The 18,502-nt window shown below is 38.6% G+C and overlaps 1 protein-coding gene across 1 annotated transcript; it reads right to left on the bottom strand.

Moving 5' to 3' along the window:
• Positions 1-176: 176 nt before the first annotated feature.
• CDR2 (cerebellar degeneration related protein 2) lies at positions 177-18,330 on the bottom strand. Its single transcript, XM_008164637.4, has 5 exons — positions 18,197-18,330; positions 10,505-10,617; positions 2,838-2,986; positions 2,387-2,551; positions 177-1,493 (listed from the first exon to the last, which is right to left on the bottom strand). The coding sequence occupies exons 1-5, from the start codon at positions 18,273-18,275 to the stop codon at positions 623-625; spliced, it is 1,377 nt and encodes a 458-aa protein (XP_008162859.2). The 5' UTR covers positions 18,276-18,330; the 3' UTR covers positions 177-622.
• Positions 18,331-18,502: the final 172 nt, after the last annotated feature.

The raw sequence follows: 18,502 nt of genomic DNA on the forward strand, positions 1-18,502 counted from the left end.
TGCATATGAAAACTTGGTATGAAAAACTGGCTTAAATTAAGCCTAATACAGGCTGCTGTGCCAGTTTCCACTCATCTCTGCCAGGGCACATCCGTTTAGACTGACTACTAATTTCAGTCTGAAGCAGAGGTTTCCCACAGGTGGATTTTAATACACAAAAATAGCCACAAAAAATAGGTTTGTGAAGTAAGGAAAAAATTTACTCCAAATTTCCCACAGTGGAAAAAGTATAATACAATCATTTCTCCTTAGGTCTACAGCTTCTGTAGTATACTGGGCATAGTGAGCTAGATTGTCAATTGCTGCTGTGGAGAGGACAAACGTAGTATGCAAAAATTAAGCCAAATTTCTACTTTTAAGACTGCCAACAACTACCACTGAACAATAACTTTTACTGTGTAGTAGGGGTCATTGCGTGCACAGAGAATACAACTGACTAATGGGTTGACCATATCATACATATTTACAAGTAAAGTGAACATACATTCAAGTTGAAGGGAGTACACCTGTGACAACAAGATACATACAAACACCAGAGGGACCCTTAATGTTTCCCTTCTGGACTAATACAGAACTTTTCAGTGGGAAAACAGGTCATCAGCATAGTTAATACAAACAAGTGTTAGGGCTGAGAAGAGAAACGCTTATATTTTGTTCTATGTTCATCTATTTCTTGCTTTGTTTTTCTGATACAACTAAAAATTTCCTTAAAGAGAGCTTTATATTCAGGTATAGCATTTGTGGGTGAGCCCATTAGCTCAATATTTCCATGCTCTTGATCAGTAGTTGAACGGTCAGACTGGATGTTCCCCACACTAGTGTCTTTGGAATACGGTTTTGAGGTTTGTACAGCCTTATGTTTCAAAGAATCTTCATCCATTTGACACTTCTTCAGAAGTTCCTCGTACTTAACCTTCAGAGCATTATACTGAGCGTCCACTTCATTAAGCAAGGAGATGCCTCGCTGCTTCACAGCTTCAGCTCTTCTAATACAGGTTTCTTCATGGCCCTTTAGAAGGTCTCCTCCTGCAGCACTGCTTAGGAAGGTCTCACTGTTGCTTCTTTTTAGGGCCCTTTTATCAAGCTGGGGGACAGTCAAGGATGCATCCTCTGAAGGGCTTTGATTAATTTCCCTTTCTAAAGACTCTTTAAATGAAATAAAAAATGATTCTGGAACTAGATTCTCCATGCTGTTGACAAATGTGTTTTCAGACTGAAACATCTGCCGCATTTCAGCCACTTCTAATTCAAGCTCTTCTGCCCGAGCCCGGTATAAGTCTTTATCAACCAGCCTCTGTTCAAGGTCACAGTTCTCCTTTACCATAAGTTGATATTCCTCTTCCATAGTCACTCTTTTCTCCTTTTCCAGATTAAGTTGGGCTTGTAATACAGTCAAAGCCTTTTTTAAGTTCTCATTTTCTTCTTCTATGGGACTCAGCTGACTATCCATTGAAGTAATTTTTTCTGCAAAAATATGATCGTAAACAAAATACCTGCAGAAACAAAAAGTGTCAGAGCTTAGATTTCCTATGAAAAAAAAAAATTTGTTAGTCTCTAAGGTGCCACAGTACTCCTGTTCTTTTTATGATTTTTAGGCTGCCTCTTCTGGATAATACAGAGATTGAATTTAAACTCACTGTTGGAAAAAAAAGGGTTTCCAAACAGAACCAGGTTGGTCATTAAGGTATCTATTTGTACAAAGTTACAATGCCTCAATAATCAAACAGAATGCTTTTCTACAGGGCTTTAGTAAATTCAGTACCCAGTGATGTATGGTTCCCAGTTCAGGTGGTGTGGCAACTGCTTAATTGCAATATCAAATTGTAGATCTAAAATCTACTGTACATGGAGACCTCTAACCAGAATTCTTGAGATTTTTTTTAGAGTATTTCTTTGAGGCCACAAGATATAGTTTTCTACAGGACATTCCTAGTACTGGAAGAAGATAGACTGCATGATAATCCAATACATTTTCCCCATTTTTAACTTGTACAATTCTCATAATGAAATGGATCTGCAAACTATAAGATATCCATACCCTGCAGTTTAAAAGTCTCAGAATTTCCATTATGAAACCTAAATGAATGCCCAGAATGGTCATAAAAATCCACTGTCAGAAATCTGACAAAGTTTCATACAAGCATGTTTTGTAATTCTAATTTTTAAAACAAAATCACCTCTTGAATATGCACTATAGAAGTGTCAATATTAAAGCTTAAAAGTAGGCTTGTGAAGACTGCTTTGGTCTTAACTCATTTGTCTGGAGTGACACTGACAGATTTTTTTAGAAATGCACGTCTGATTTCTCTGCTCTGCTACAAACGGATGAAAGATTAAAAAATCTGCTTGCACAATAAAATGACATATCATTGAGTTAGTGTCTTACTTGCGAAGGTCATACAGCTCCTTCAAACATGAGAAGCTGTGCACTGATCGTGGCTGCTCAGATCGCTCATGGTTCATATGACCTCGTCCAGATTTCTTCAATTCCTCCACTTGTCTCTGAAGGTCATCTATATGGGTTTGCAGACCTTCAATAGTCTCTGTCAGGCTGAAGTTCATGAACATATAAAGCTGTTAACATGACTGGCTTTAAGTCAAGGGCATGACCAATAGCATGAGCTCAGTCACTATTCACTCAGTTTTGTGCTTCTTCCTCTGGAAACTGCTCCACAGTTACCAGTAACAAACAAAAAATCACATAACCCAAAAGCCCAGTGATTAGACAACTGGATAACCAGCCACCCAAAAATGCATAAACTAATGCAGTCAGACTAGTATTCCATTCTAATTCCTCTATATATATAAAAAAAGTTGCTCCACAAAACTTTAGTTACCTTAATATCTTTTGTTGTGACACTCTACTATCCACAACTAGTTTTTGATTAGCATCTTCCAGTTCTCTTGCTGTAACATCCAGCTGTTCATAAACCTTTGCATGCTGGTCATTCATCTGACGTAAGAGCTCCACTTGCTTTGTAAGGTACTAGAAGATAATTTGCAGTTACCATCTTCACACTGCTAAAAATGTTTAATCCTACTTAGTGTAAGTTTTAACTTTAAATTCTTAAATCAGGATTTTCAGTTTGTTTCCCATAAATGTCACGAATAATACAATGTACATTAGTTTTGATTGCAGAACCGTGGAAAGACATTGTACCCTTAAATAGCTCAGGAGTGTTTTCCACAAATGAGCCCACCAGCCCTTTTAAATCTCAGAGTAAATAGCAAGACACCATGTCACATGTGGTTTCCTTAAATTAGAATAAGGATGATTTAAATTACAACTTCCAGTTTGTAATTATGCAATTTACCAGCTGCAACACTGGGGTTATACTTTGCATGGGCAAACCCTTTCAAATCAGAATAAAGTTCTCAGTGCATGAAGCTGCCTTAAGTTTAAGGAAACTGATTTTAGTTTAGTCTTAAAACTGTAAACTGATGATATTTGGGTTACTATTTATCAGGAAGTACAAATTAGAACAAACTTTAATTACCCACAAGGGGCATTCTAGTTTATATAATCCCAATCAAAGGTCTCCTGCTTTTTTTAATTCTGTATGAAATGTTCTCAGTGTAATCCTCTTTATTCAAGAAACTTAGCAGGTTGTTTATTTTGTAGTGGTGAAACTGCTTTTAGAAAGCCTAGGATAAAGATTTCCTACGTAAGAGTAATAAACCATCTTTAAATCCCTTGATATTAGAAACACCTTAGGCTTTCCCACAGCTGAACACGTCTATATGGATTTTACTACACACAAATACTTAAAAGTTCCAGGTATCCTGCATACAAATATGCATTAAGTCATTCCTGGACCAGAAATACCACAGACTTGTAGGACTGGAAGGGACCTCAGAAGGTCATCTAGTTCAATCCCCTGCACTCACTGCAGGACTAAGTATTATCTAGACCATCCCTGACAGGTGTTTGCCTAACCTGCTCTTAAAAATCTCCAGTGATGGAGATTCCACAACCTCCCTAGGCAATTTATTCCAGTGCTTAACTACCCAACAGGAAGTTTTTCCTAATGTCCAACCTAAACTGCCCTTACATAAGAACGGTCCTACTGGGTCAGACCAAAGGTCCATCTAGCCCAGTATCCTGTCTTCTAACAGTGGCCAATGCCAGGTGCCCCAGAGGGAATGACCAGAACAGGTAATCATCAAGTGATCCATCCCCTGTTGCTCATTCCCAGCTTCCTGCAAACAGAGGCTAGGGACACCATTCCTGCCCATCCTGGCTAATAGCCATTGATGGACCTATCCTCCATGAATTTATCTACCGGTAATTCTTTTTTGAACCCTGTTATGGTCTTGGACATCACAACATCCTCTGGCAAAGAAGAGTTAACCAAGATGCACACATGTATATTGTCAACTAAGTGATCAGGCAACAAAATGGCAAATGAAATTTAATGTGGATAAAGTAATGCACATTGGAAAAAATAACCCCAACTATACATACAATATGATGGGGGCTAATTTAGCTACAACAAGTCAGGAAAAAGATCTTGGAGTCATCGTGGATAGTTCTCTGAAAATGTCCACGCAGTATGCAGAGGCGGTCAAAAAAGCAAACAGGATGTTAGGAATCATTAAAAAGGGGATAGAGAATAAGACTGAGAATATATTATTGCCCTTATATAAATCAATGGTATGCCCTCATCTCGAATACTGTGTACAGATGTGTTCGCCTCATCTCAAAAAAGATATACTGGCACTAGAAAAGGTTCAGAAAAGGGCAACTAAAATGATTAAGGGTTTGGAACGGGTCCCATATGAGGAGAGATTAAAGATGCTAGGACTCTTCAGCTTGGAAAAGAGGAGACTAAGGGGGGATATGATAGAGGTATATAAAATCATGAGTGATGTGGAGAAAGTGGATAAGGAAAAGTTATTTACTTATTCCCATAATACAAGAACTAGGGGTCATCAAATGAAATTAATAGGCAGCTGGTTTAAAACAAATAAAAGGAAGTTCTTCACCCAGCGCACAGTCAACTTGTGGAACTCCTTACCTGAGGAGGTTGTGAAGGCTAGGACTATAAACAGAGTTTAAAAGAGAACTGGATACATTCATGGTGGTTAAGTCCATTAATGGCTATTAGCCAGGACCGGTAAGGAATGGTGTCCCTAGCCTCTGTCAGAGGGTGGAGATGGATGGCAGGAGAGAGATCACTTGATCATTGGCTGTTAGGTTCACTCCCTCTGGGGCACCTGGCATTGGCCACTGTCGGTAGACAGGATACTGGGCTAGATGGACCTTTGGTCTGACCCGGTACGGCCTTTCTTATGTTATACTTGTTTTCAAAACTGCAACAGTCTCATACACACTAATTCCTGAATGCTCTTTAGAGTTCGACAGGTTGACTGTTCGTTGTGTGAAGAAATACTTCCTTTTATTTGTTTTAAACCTGCTGCCTATTAATTTCATTTGGTGACCCCTAGTTCTTGTGTTATGAGAGAAGTATTATTTACTACTTCTATCTACTTTCTTTACACCAGTCATGATTTTATAGACCTCAATCATATCTCCCCTTAGCCGTCTTTTTTCCTTGCTGCAATTTAAGCCCGTTGCTTCTTGTCCTATCCTCAGAGGCTAACAAAAACAAATTTTTCTCCCTCCTTTAACAACCTTTTATGTACTTGAAAAGTGTTATGTCCTGTCTCAGTCTTCTTCTCCAGAAGAAACAAACCCAATTTTTTCAATCTTCCCTCAGAGGTCATGTTTTCTAGACCTTTAATCGTTTTTGTTGTTCTTTTCTGGACTCTCTCCAATTTGTCTACATCTTTCCTGAAATGTGGCACCCAGAACGGGCCACAATACTCCAGTTAAGGCCTAATCAGCACATAGCAGAGTGGAAGAATTACTTCTTGTGTCTTGCTTACATCACTCTGGCTAATACATGCCACAATGATGTTTGCCTTTTTTTTTTTTTTTTTTTGGCGCAACAGTGCTACATGGACTCATTCAGCTTGTGATCCACTATGACCCCCACATTTCTTTCCGCAGTACTCCATCCTAGGCAGTCATTTCCCATTTTGTATATATGCAACTGATTGTTCCTTCCTAAGTGGAGTATTTTGCATTTGTCCTTATTGAATTTCATCTTATTTACTTCAGACCATTTCTCCAGATCATTTTGAATTTTAATCTTGTCCTCCAAAGCACTTGCAACCTTTCCTGCTTGGTATCATCCACAAAGATTATAAGTGTACTCTCTATGCCATATTGAACAGAACCAGACTCAGAACTGATCCCTGTGAGACCACACTTGATATGCCCTTCCAGTTTGAATGTGAACCATTGATAACTACTCTCTGGACCGGTTTTCCAATCAGTGGGGTGCTCCTACCTTAAAATAGCTCCATCTAGGTTGTATTTGCCTAATTTGTTTATCAGAAGGTCATGCAGCACGGTATCAAAAGCCTTACTAAAGTCAAGATATACCCATCTACTGCTTCCCCCTATCTACTAGGCTTGTTATACTGTCAAAGAAAGCCATTAGGTTGGTTTGACATGATTTGTTCTTGCCAAATCCATGTTGAATGTTACTTATCACCTTATTTTCTAGGTGTTTGCAAATTGATTGCTTAGTTATTTGCTCCATGATCTTTAGAATAAGTTTAAAATCAAGTTCACATTATCATGAACTAGTTTGTCCTAAAGAAGTTGAATATAGAATATTTCTTGAAGTATTAGGTTCTAAATTTAACCACATTTTACACAGTTGGATGCTAAATGTTCAAAATCATCCACATCAAAGTTGTCTGAAAGATTTCTAGATTAGGAGCAATTACTCTTGTAAGTGACCTGCTAATTATGTAATCAAAGCTTCTAATATTCTACTTAACCTTTTACTGCATTAGAAGGTTGATGGCTTTACATTTTAGGTAATTTAAGAAGCGATTACAAGTTAATCTAGGGCTATGCACTGCTACAAACAAACTACTACAAGATCAATCGGATAGCTGTTGGTTAGGTCTTTTTGCAACCCACGGGCACGTGACACAGGATTCACACAAGAATAGCATGTGGATTAACCAACAGAATCTCAGTGTGACCCATTTCAGATTAACTTTCCCTATCTGCTAGTCTCAAAGAAATTGGAAACGTTCATGGTTTCTTCAACCGGGAAAGGTGACTAAGCATATAAACATGAAGATTAGAGTTCTGAATTTAGGTGCTTTAATGAATAATAAAGAACCCACTGAATGGTAGCCTAGGCTGACAGGTTATACTTTAGGTGGAATGGAACATGAGGGAGAGAGTAGATTACTCCCTTTCTCAAGGAACTACACTTCATCTCACCTTGCATGGCTGATGTCAGCGTAACTTGAAAATATGCAGGAGATGAGAGCAGAAACCCCAAATGCAAACATCAAAGTTTGTACTGGCTTTCCCGATATTTCAGAAATTCACACTAGCATCTACATCAATTCCAAGGGAAATAGGAAAACTTAATATGTAACTGCAAGTGAAACACTGCCAAGCAGGCTTACACTCCACTAGATCATTATGAAAAGGAGAGCTGTAACGCCCCACATTTGGATTTACAAGAGATGCCAAGATTCATGAACAGTCTTGGTTAGTTTTTCTGGCATTGGTTTTAATCTGCTATTGCACCATTTATTACATCCATCATGATTAGTTAGTAGCATACGTGTCAGTGCAAAGGTCAGAGACTAAATACCTAATGATGTCAAGTGTTTAAAACTTTAGTTTTAATCTTCAAAATTAGATTATGAACAGTTCTACATGTTTCAATTCCCTTAACCCTTCCTATGCAGCGAAGACAAGGAAATTGTCTTTTGAAATGAAACATACACAAGTTATATTATGCGCAACGCTAATTGACTGTAATAAAGATCAGGTTACATCAGTATTTTTTTAAAATAAGCTCTCAAAAATCTATATGAATAAAGCAGACGCAACAAGGCTCTTTAGATAGCTACTCAAGTAACGTGTGTAGGACAGATTTTTTTTTTCCAGTTTATTCTTTTGGCAAGATTATAGCATTTCCTCACCGTCTCTTCATAAAATGAGTGCATTACAAGGTGATGGGCATAAGAATGGCCATATGTCAGACCAATGGTCCACCAGTATCCAGTCTCGGATGGTGGCCAGTGCCATATGCTTCAGAGGAAATGAACACAACTGGGCAATTTCAAGTGATCCATCCCCCATCATCTAGTCCCAGCTTCTGGCTGGGACACCTGGAGCCTGGGATTGCATCCTGAGCACCTTGGCTAGTAGCCATTGACAGATAATTTCATGGAGGATAGATCTAATTATTTTTTGAACCCAGTGATACTTGTTGGCACAGGTTGATAGTGTGTTCTGTGAAGAAGTACTCCTTTTGTTTGTTTTTAAACTTGCTGCCTATTAATTTCATTGGGTGATTCCCCCTAGTTCAGAGGTTCTCAAACTAGGAGGCGTGGAATATATTCAGGAGGGAGTTGAGAATCTTTCAGGGGAAAAAAAAAGAAAACAAATCTTACTGCACACATTTTACCCACAGCAACAAGTAACTAGCAAAGCTGATTCCTCCAGACATATCAGACAGCACTGTGCATTTGGCTCTAGATGGCACTGTGCATGTTGACAGATATCTGTTAAGCTTGCTTAGCATTATACAAAGTCGTTGCCATCTGCATGTTAATCCGTTTGCTACGATGCAGTATGCACATTTATTTAAGTATGGACTACAATCACTGTTTTGCTTTTGCTCTTATTACAATGGATCATTGGCTCATTCATGCAGCAGAAAAAAATTCATGTGAAAAACAAAGAAGCAAAAAAATGATTCAAGTGAAGCACTGCTGCGTATATGGGCATATGTACTTGTGTGGCTGGGGGATAGTAGGGGAGAAGAGGGCATAACTACTACATACATGAAGAAGGGGGGGTGATCAAATAAGTTTGAGAACTACTGCCCTAGTTCTTGTGTCTCTTTCTCCGTACCATTCATGATTGTATAGACCTCTATCATATCCCCCCCCCCTTAGTCATCTCTTTTCTAAAATGAATAATTCCATTCTTTTTAATCTCTCCTCATATAGAAGCTGTTCCATACCCCCCCATCATTTTCATTGCCCTTCCTTGCACCTTAATGTACATCAGAGTGGGAGACCTAATAGTTTGTGTAGTTGCTCTAAGAGTTTACATACTTCAGACCCTAAGGATCAATCTTATTTGTGAACCATTTAGACTCGGGAGACATTTCAAGAGCTCTGCATAAACAAATGCAGATAGGTTGGGTTTGTTTGTGGTTGGTAGCTTTAACTCCAGCATTGTTTTACTTTATTGATGTCCTTTATATTACAGAATGAGCTGGATATAGAGACTAGATCTACCATGATTTAATAGGGGGGGGAAAAAGTCAAGTAAGCTGTGTGAGGTATGTCAAAAATCAGCAATACAAAGGTATCCTTAGAAGAGGGCATTTTTTGTCTATACTGTGCACCTGTTGTGTGAATTTTCTATTAAAAAAAAAAAAACAAAAAAACAAAAACACACAGCTAACGTGGGACACCTACAAGCATCCTAGAATTTAAAATGCCATGTTACCACCAACACAGCATTATTTGCTTCCATATGCAACCTAATACAAATGTTGGATTAAAGCTGTAGTGATTGCCATTATTGTACTGAAAGATCATTTCAACATTCTCTAAATTGCAGGCAGATATATACACTTTACTTTAAATTGATGATTGCTTTAATACTACTTGTATCATGTGGACTATTCAGTTATGTAGATTCTTCTTAATTACCAGTCAGTTCATTTCACAGTTCATTTAATTAATTTAAAAGTTTAAAATTAATATCAATGGATGATTGAAATGCTGAAAACACTATTAAATAGAATAAGTTCTTTGCAATTGACTTTAATACTTTTGATCAGACTAAAATATTAAATATACAGCATGCAAAAATATCACTGCTCTCTACTGTGTAATTACAGGAAGCCTTTTGCGTACGGCATGATAACATTTGTTAAACTTACAATTTTTGTGCATATGAAGATATTTGTGGAAACAGCTAGTCATACTATTTCAAATAATGCAGGCTTTTCAAAAACCTACAGATTTCTTCTACATGTATTTTCTGGATTTGTTAAGAAAAGTAATCCACCCACATCATGTATTTATATAGAGAAACCCTTGTTTTAAACAGTATACATTTCTGAAACAGCTAGTTTATACAAACACAATTGGTACTTGTCATTATAGTTATAGAAGTTAAATTTAGTGAAGATACAAAGATTCTATTAAGGAGAGGAAACTGTGTCTATGCATGTTATCAAGCTTTCGAAAATTTAGAATCAGACTAAAATTAACTGCAAGAGGCATTCAGAATGTTTACTTGGAAGATGAAGTTTTGAAGGAGTCATAATACCATATCAAAATCAAGTTTCATGGTATTCAAATGATTTAAATGTCCACACTTCAAGATTATCAAACTCTGCAATAGAACTCACCCATACTCCTTAAAATTTACCTCTATCTCTTGTAGTTGCTCTTGATTGGTTGCATACATTTGCTGCAAAGATTCCTCCAGTTCTGTGTTACGATCCAATAATGTCTTCCCAAGCTCAGCAGCAAGATGCAGATCTAAATAAATAAATAATCTGCCTGTAAATTTTAAGACCCAGTTTGTGCAATCTGACCATTACTATGTTATTTCAATTAAATTCTCAGAGTTACGGTAGTTATAACTGTGTCCAAGTACAAGCTATTATGCTACAATACAACTTCTTTGAGATTGAGGCTAATTCTCCATTTTCCCCCCTCATTCATTCCATCCTTTTTAGTCTCCTCTCCACCACATTAGTTTTACTTTCCTCACCTGATCACTCTTTGCCTTCTGTCATTCCCCATCTACATCTGCCCATTCACATTGTCCCCTATGCAGGTGAGGATGAATGGGAATGATGCTCCCAACATGGTAGGCAGAGAGCAGCATAAACACGAGTCCCAGTAGTGTACCACCAAGTAGCTCTTACCCTAGATCCCTCAATTAGTAACTGCTAAACCCATTCTGAGAGGGGAGTAAAAAGCAAGAAGGCCTGTTAAGTACTGGTTAGGCCAGGCCTGGAACAATATTTGATGTCCCCTTGCTCCTCCAACCACCCCAAAAGGCAACCCAGCCCATGCAGCACCATTAGACAATCAGCTGAAGATTTTCAAACAAACACGTTTTCTGATGAAATAGGAAGTTAGATAACGTGCTCAGATATGTATTGTGTGTCTCTCTACTTATAAACAGCACCAGACAATGGTTAGTTTCCTTTTCTCAAAAAAGATTCTAAATGCTATTTGTTCTCTTAGATATTTGAAACTCAGCCTAATCCTCCTCAGCAATTTCCAGAGTTCCTATGAATATTGCAGTTGTTCGTTTGTTTTGTTTTTAAAGAATGAGGAATCCACACATATACAGGGACTACAGCTAAACTTGGATGCCCTCCTTTAACTATAGCCTGGATTAGTAAATTCCAAGCTTATGAAAGAATTATATGCAATAAGTAGCACATTATTAGTCCTTATGTTGCATGCATCTCACATTTTGTGTGACAATGGAGATCAATAATCTAGGTTATTGCTAGAGTAGTAACCCCCCCAAACATGGCATTATATTTCATATAGAAGATAAGTGCAGAATCCAATAGCTACATTGCAATTCCTTATACAGAGTTTGTAATTTTCCACCTCTTTCACATCACTTGGACCATGACCAGATTGTCATATACATGCAAGCTGGCAATACAATCTTGTTAAGTTTTAGATATATGGAACTATCATCATAAACGGCAGAGTGCCAGAATACAAGGAAGGACAAGCCAAGGAGAATTTAGAATTCTTTCCGCCAAGATTTAAAAGCATGTATAATATATATGAGCGGTACAGATAATAGGCTGGAATATGAACTCCCAATATTTCTTTAGGTTGGAAGTTCAAATGCCGTTGTTTTTATCTTGTTTCATTTTAGTTTGATAGCTTATCTCTATCCAGTTGCTGTAATGGAATAAAATCCTGTTAAAAATTGATTTGGGCAGCCTTCAATTAGACAGAATATTCAAATTATCACTACATTCTGATGCATAAACCAAAGAACTTCCCAAACAAATATGCACAGAAACTTGAGATCTTCCAACAGGGTGTTCGGAGAGATATTAAAGTGCTTTAGCAGATCAAATAATCCATGAATTATATATTCTTTACTTGTAACAAAGTTGTTCTCAAAGGTGTTATTTCCTACTTTGAGCATAGCAAAGAAAAAAATATTCCTTGCAATCTGATTCTTAAAACAAAGGCCACTGATCAATGCTTTGAGCAGGGGGTTGGACTAGATGACCTGCTGAGGTCCTTTCCAACCCTGTTATTCTATGATTCTATGAAAGAGAAGGGCAAGATCTGCACCAGTAAGAGTAAGTAAATTTAAACCCCACACCCAATGACTACTAACAGCAGCAAGTCAGAGGCCATATCCACAGTGGGGGGAGAGGGGAGGAAATCTATTAAATACACAATAACATGCCCATGTTTAGAAATTTAATGCATCCAAGTTAAACTTTTTTCCTACTGTAGACAAGGGCCCAAGACTCCACTGTACCATAGTAGTTGTTAGTCCCATATCTTGCAAGTTAACTACTAGTTGTAGAAAAGCAGTGCCAGAAAACATGGCATCCAAACATTGTACTGGGATTCTGATACTCCAGCAAGTTTATGTAAATTGTATACATCAAAATACACCATATGATTTAACTGAATAGTGGGGAAATAAACAAGGCATTAACTGATGTACATAAGAAAACAGAAATAAAGTTGTTCTCTGGTGATATACTGCTAAATAGTTCAGCAATTAAAGGTTAGTATATCATTCTATAGTGACATCAATGCAATCTTCTTGCCTCACACTCCTTATGTCATTTTTAGGATTACAGCTAATCTCCTCAAACTAAAAGGTTCATTACCCAGCAAACCGAAGTCCCTCCTCCTGCATCCAAAGGTTATATAAGCCAATATTAAGTTAATTTTGTTTATGAATACAAAGTGTGTATGTTCTAGAATGCACAAAATACATAGGCAAGGTAGTGGGTATATCCCTGCACTTTTTATAAAATGGTCATAATAAACGGAGTATTTTCATCTAACCTGGTAGGAGTTGAAAGAATAATTTTGATCATGAGTCCATTTGTTAAGAAGTGCAAACCCAGCTACAGCTTAATTCTCTGGGCTGTTTACAAATCTCCCAATCCTCACCAACTTTACTTAAGACATTTTGCTTGATGTTTCCTTGCAGTCTACAGAGGTAGAAAGTGTAAACTTTCATTTTGATTAACCAGAGGCAAAGATAAAGTTTAAACTGGCAGTCAGAAACAGCCCCTTTTATTTTTCCACATTTCTTTCTTCGGGGTAACTCCTGCAGTCTAACTTCAGTGAGTCTATAATCCCCTATATAATGTTATACAAATATAATCCTATTTTACAAATTCTAAACCAACACAACACACTAGCCTTGGGTAACCAGCAGCCATGTAATCATTAAAGCCATTCAACAATTTGTAGCAACTTTTTCTGTTACCTCAAATAATACAGTGTTCCAACTTTTACTTTGTCATCACATAAGGCTCTATGCTTTAAATAAGGCACAGAATAAGATTCTGTTAAACAAAGAATGTTTATAACTCTTAGAATTACTCAGAACACACAAAGTTAAACATTTTGTCCCAGATCCTCAAAGGTATTTAGCTCCTAACTTTCATTAATTTCAGTGGCAGTTAGGAGCCTAAATATCTTTGTGGATCTGAGCTTGTCTCCTGGATTTGTGTTATGGCTCTAAGCATACTTTACAAAAAGTGTATCTAGAAGTGCAGTTAGAAGAAATTAAACTATGCATATAAACATGAAGTTACATATGCATGAATATCAGTACATATTGTTAGTATTTACCCAGCACTTCAAACATATAAAGTGGTATGCAAGTATTCCTGTCTATATGGAGCACCCAAGTACATGCTGCAGATTTAAACATACTCTTGTTAGTTTGACACAAGATTCACAGAAGCATTGATATTTTCTTATAGGAAATATTCACCATTCTTCTCAGAGAATCTGTTGGCTTTCTCGTGATAGGCAGGAAAACAGGTGGAAAAGACCAAGAAAATGCGTGTAAAAAAACCAAAACAAACCCCATTGTTTAAAAACAGGCAAAGAAGTGAGAGATTTTGTTCTATACTAAAACTCCAGTATTTTTAAGCATTACAGAAAGGATCTACTTTCTAATTAAACAATTTTCAGCAAGGTTGAGCACCCATAAACCCCAGTGAAATCAATGGGAGCTACCCGTGTATAACATCTTTGGGGAAAAAAATAATCAGTCCCATTAGCACGTGTGTTAAAGAGTATTAGCTTTTTTAATTTACTCAACTGATCCTGCAGACTAAGTATGCTGATGTCCAGGGGAGTTTGGCCAGTGAAAGGACTTCTCAGCCAAGTAAGTTCATTAAGTGCGTGGATAATCAAGAAAAATAAGTAAGCAGATATAGGACTTAGATGTCCAGATGAATAAGGAAACAAAGCAATGTAAATTCTTTAAAAGGTTCAGTACAATGAGTGCAGAGGGACAGCAGCTATAAGTTCTTAGCTGTGATCTCAGGTACTGTAAATTTATGCCAATGTATTAATGAAATCCCAACAGATGTGTGGGGAAGGTCACTTTTCACTTTGAGGCTAAAGTTATTGTGAGCCACAGTCATCCATTCTTACTTAAATAATGCAAATTAAAGTCAGTCACTTTATGAGTTACTCCTCTAGGTAAAATAAGGTGAGTAAGATTTTGGTAGCTCTATCTCTGCCCCTCATCATGTTTAATTATGTCTGGAATGTCCACACTAAAGTGAGACTTAGAAGTTGTTCTTGCTTATTGCATTAAACATTTCTCAATTACACTGGAGTACAAACCATGCTGACACTGTTACTATAATTGGGGGAGGTGTCAAGATTTCCGCCTCCCCCAATGTTTTAATAGTCTACATAAGAGGACTTTGTACAGCAAAATGATATTTTCAACAACAGAAGAGACTACTAAGCAGTCCTGGTTTACCATCAGATCCTTGCTTTTAAGCAAGCTTTAGAATTGTCACCATGGAATGTATATTATACCCTCCATTCCAGATTGTTAATTTTTGAACAACAGCATTATGATCACTTTCCTTATATGAGAGAAGCCTTTTCAGAAAGTCAATACACTGCAACAAAATACAGTCCTACGAAAGCAGGGAATTGCTCCTCCCATTCTTGAATATTTCAGACATGAAAATTCACTTCAAGCAACATTATGCTTTAACAAGAAGTCTGGCTGGATATTACATTCTCAATTTTTAAAGGTGGAAGTTTCAGGAGTTTATTGTTCATAACACAATCAAAGGTTTGGTCTGAACTTTGACTTACTTTGAACTTGGGATTTTCAAATCTTGAGAGTTAAAATTTAACTACTCAACTGCTAAGGGAGTTAGGATTTTTAGTTAATTTTAAGGGATCCTCAAACATCCTGATCTCTCTCAGCACAGCAGCAGCATCCAATATTATTCTCAGAGCTGTGCTAATTTTAATTACGCTAATGCATAGATCTCTTGACATAATGGGTGCTATAAAAATCATTTGCAGATAAAAAAAATCATCATTTAGCTTCAGTTCTACTCAATAGACAAAAAGTCAATGTTTGCCAGATTTTAAAGTGATGGGAAATATTTTCAAACTTCCTAAGAGTATTGCAGACAATAGAGCATTTAAAAAAAGCAGAATGAGGAAAAAATCCCTTTACAGGAAGTTTACCTCCTGCTTTGTGATTTTTTTACTATCATCTTTTTTTGGCAAGGCTAATCATTACTTACACTTAGGGCATTTTCTAATGAGAGAATCTGTATTTAAGTCTATTTGATATATGAGAATCTCTTAACCACCACTGAAATACACTAACTTGTGAGGTGGAACTTATAAATACAACACAAAATAACAGTTTGATACAAGGAATAATAATAAATAAAAAAGGTTAATCCACTTATTTTCCATTCAGATCAGACCAAAAGAACATTATAAGGCAGAAGCGAATCACAGTACACTTCAGGAGGCAGTTTAGGTGATTCACACAGCTATGTTTGGCTTTGAACAGTGACAGCTTTACAATGGATTGGAAAAAAGGTCTAAATCATTAGAGAATCATTTCAGATGGTTCACCAGTTTTTCTAGGCAACAGCAAACTATTTATGGTTATGTGATCATATTAAGTTACAATCTAAGAAAACTATTGTTTTTGAGTATGAAGCACTCAAAAATAGCTATTCAACAGTTAGTAAAGTTGGTTAAAACATACAAAATTCCAGACTTATTCTGACCTTAGAGAGATGGAATTTTTATTGTTAGCTGCTTGACGTTAGTATGAAAACAGTGGGGTTTTTTCCCTACCTTTATTCTTTATAGTGTAATAGTACCTATCAGCCCCAGTCATGGATAAGGACCCCACTGTGCTCGGCACTGTACAAACAGAACAAAAGAACTGCCCCTACTCCAAAGAGTTTATATGAGGAAGAGCTTAGAGAAATCAAGTTTTAATTAAATCTAGTTTTGAGGAAGCCACTTCTCTCAATCTTCCAGTTCTGAGCTGGCCATTTAAGAATGTACATAGGATTTTAAAAGTAAGTCTAAATACCAATGTTAAACATTGTTAAATCCAAAGAAAGTTATTCTACATTCATTCCAATTAATGCCTACAAGAAGTTAAGAAAACTGATAATGTCATACATTCAGTCCACTACTGTGCCTCAGTGCCTACTTACCAGCTTTATAAAATACTTAGCGAACTACTGATGAAAAAGCACTATAAGAGGTACACATTTATTATTAAGATAAGCAAATTCATATTGGAATTATGCAATGAATGTTCATAGTAAGTTGTAAACAGGACATGTGTAAAGAGGAGCTGAGAGCAGTAACTGACCATCTATCCATAATAAAGATATTCCAGTATTTACAATGTGACAGGTTTCAGAGGTGTAGCCCTATTAGTCTGTATCAGCAAAAACAACAAGGAGTCCTTGTGGCACCTCAGAAACCAACAAATTTATTTGGGCATAAGCTTTATGATGAAGTGGGTTATAGCCCACGAAAGCTTATGCCCAAATAAATTTGTTAGTCTCTAAGGTGCCACAAGTACTCATCCTAGTATTTACAATGTAATCAATTGCAAGCCCTTTAATTACAGGTAGGCAGGAGACGGTGACGGGGTGTGGAAACCCCGAAGTATTATTTACAGCTATTCTATTTTAAGCAAGCACTGCAGCTAAAGCAAAAGCATTCGCTTTACCGAGCGGCTTTATGTAAGAGGTACAGCATTACACAGAGTGGCACAGTCTAACCCCTAAAAAGTGAACAAAGTTAAGGGAAGAACCAGTTCTTAAGCCAGGTACACAAGCCACTCTTTAAATACAGGGTTTGTTTTGCAGAAATCCGTATTCCTACCCAGTCACACACGGCCCAGAAGCCATGACTGCGAAGGTGGCACGATACCATTGCGCCTTACAGTACTTTGCTATTCTTGGTTAGCCTCCCGTTAAACCCCCGGTCCCCTAAGAAGCTGCATAATGGCAAACGCCCTGCAGCTTCAATTGTTAGAGAAAAGAGCCCTCTCCCTCCTCCTGTGCGCCCCCAGCCTAGAGCTGTCTCCCATTTCCTCCCTCTCCAAGAGAGCCCCCTCCCCTTCTCCGAGTACCCCCCCCCCCGCCACCCTCTCGGGGCCAAGTGTACCCTTCTGTCCTCTGCACCCTCCCTCGTCCTTTTCCTCCCCTCCCGTCCGCTCACACCCCTCCTCGCCGCTTTTTGTCCCATCCCTCCCCAGGTCCACGTTTCCCTTCTGCTCTCCTCTCTCCCCCCCACATCATTCCCCCTCCCCGACTCACCTGCCCCACCTCATTGAGAGCCCCCCTCGGGACTTACCTGCCCCCCCGCTCTCATAGGGAGTCCCCCCCCCCAGAGACTTACCTGTCCTCCCCCCCCCCTCCATCCCCCGCAGCAGCCGCCGCCAGAGAAGGCTCCTCCAGCGCCTTGGTCAGCGGGACCCAGTCCCCTGCGCCCGGAGGGGCGAGACCCCATAAGACGGGCATCCTCCACGCGGAGCCCCGGCCAGGCTGCTCACCTTGCTGCAGGTCCTGCTGATCGTACCAGGGCTCATCATCGCGGATCTCGAACTCCTCCACCAGGCTGTCGGCCAACATCGCGGCCCCCGCCGCGGCTGCACGGACGGGCGGACTAGGCAGCGGCGCCGGCACCCGTAGGCTCCTCGCGCTCACAGCCAACCGAACCGCGGCGCAGGGCGAGCCGGGGATCGCTCAGCTCCTTTAAAGCCGCGGCCGGACTTTGCCGAGTGCTTCCGGATTTTGCCGAGTTCCCCCCTCTCCCGGCCGGGCCCGACACCGCAGCCGGCAGCAACGTGGCATCGGCA

Source organism: Chrysemys picta, chromosome 10, assembly GCF_011386835.1.
Source record: "Chrysemys picta bellii isolate R12L10 chromosome 10, ASM1138683v2, whole genome shotgun sequence".
NCBI classification, from domain to species: Eukaryota; Metazoa; Chordata; order Testudines; family Emydidae; genus Chrysemys; species Chrysemys picta.

What these genes read in the sequence shown, in the direction of transcription:
- CDR2 (XM_008164637.4), bottom strand. Translation starts at nt 18,275, where the DNA reads ATGTTGGCCGACAGCCTGGTGGAGGAGTTCGAGATCCGCGATGATGAG. An exon ending in AGCAACTACAAGAGATAGAG is followed by an intron (nt 2,987 to 10,504) that starts GTAAATTTTAAG and finishes ATTATCTTCTAG; the next exon opens with TACCTTACAAAGCAAGTGGA. An exon ending in TCACAACAAAAGATATTAAG is followed by an intron (nt 2,552 to 2,837) that starts GTAACTAAAGTT and finishes CATGAACTTCAG; the next exon opens with CCTGACAGAGACTATTGAAG.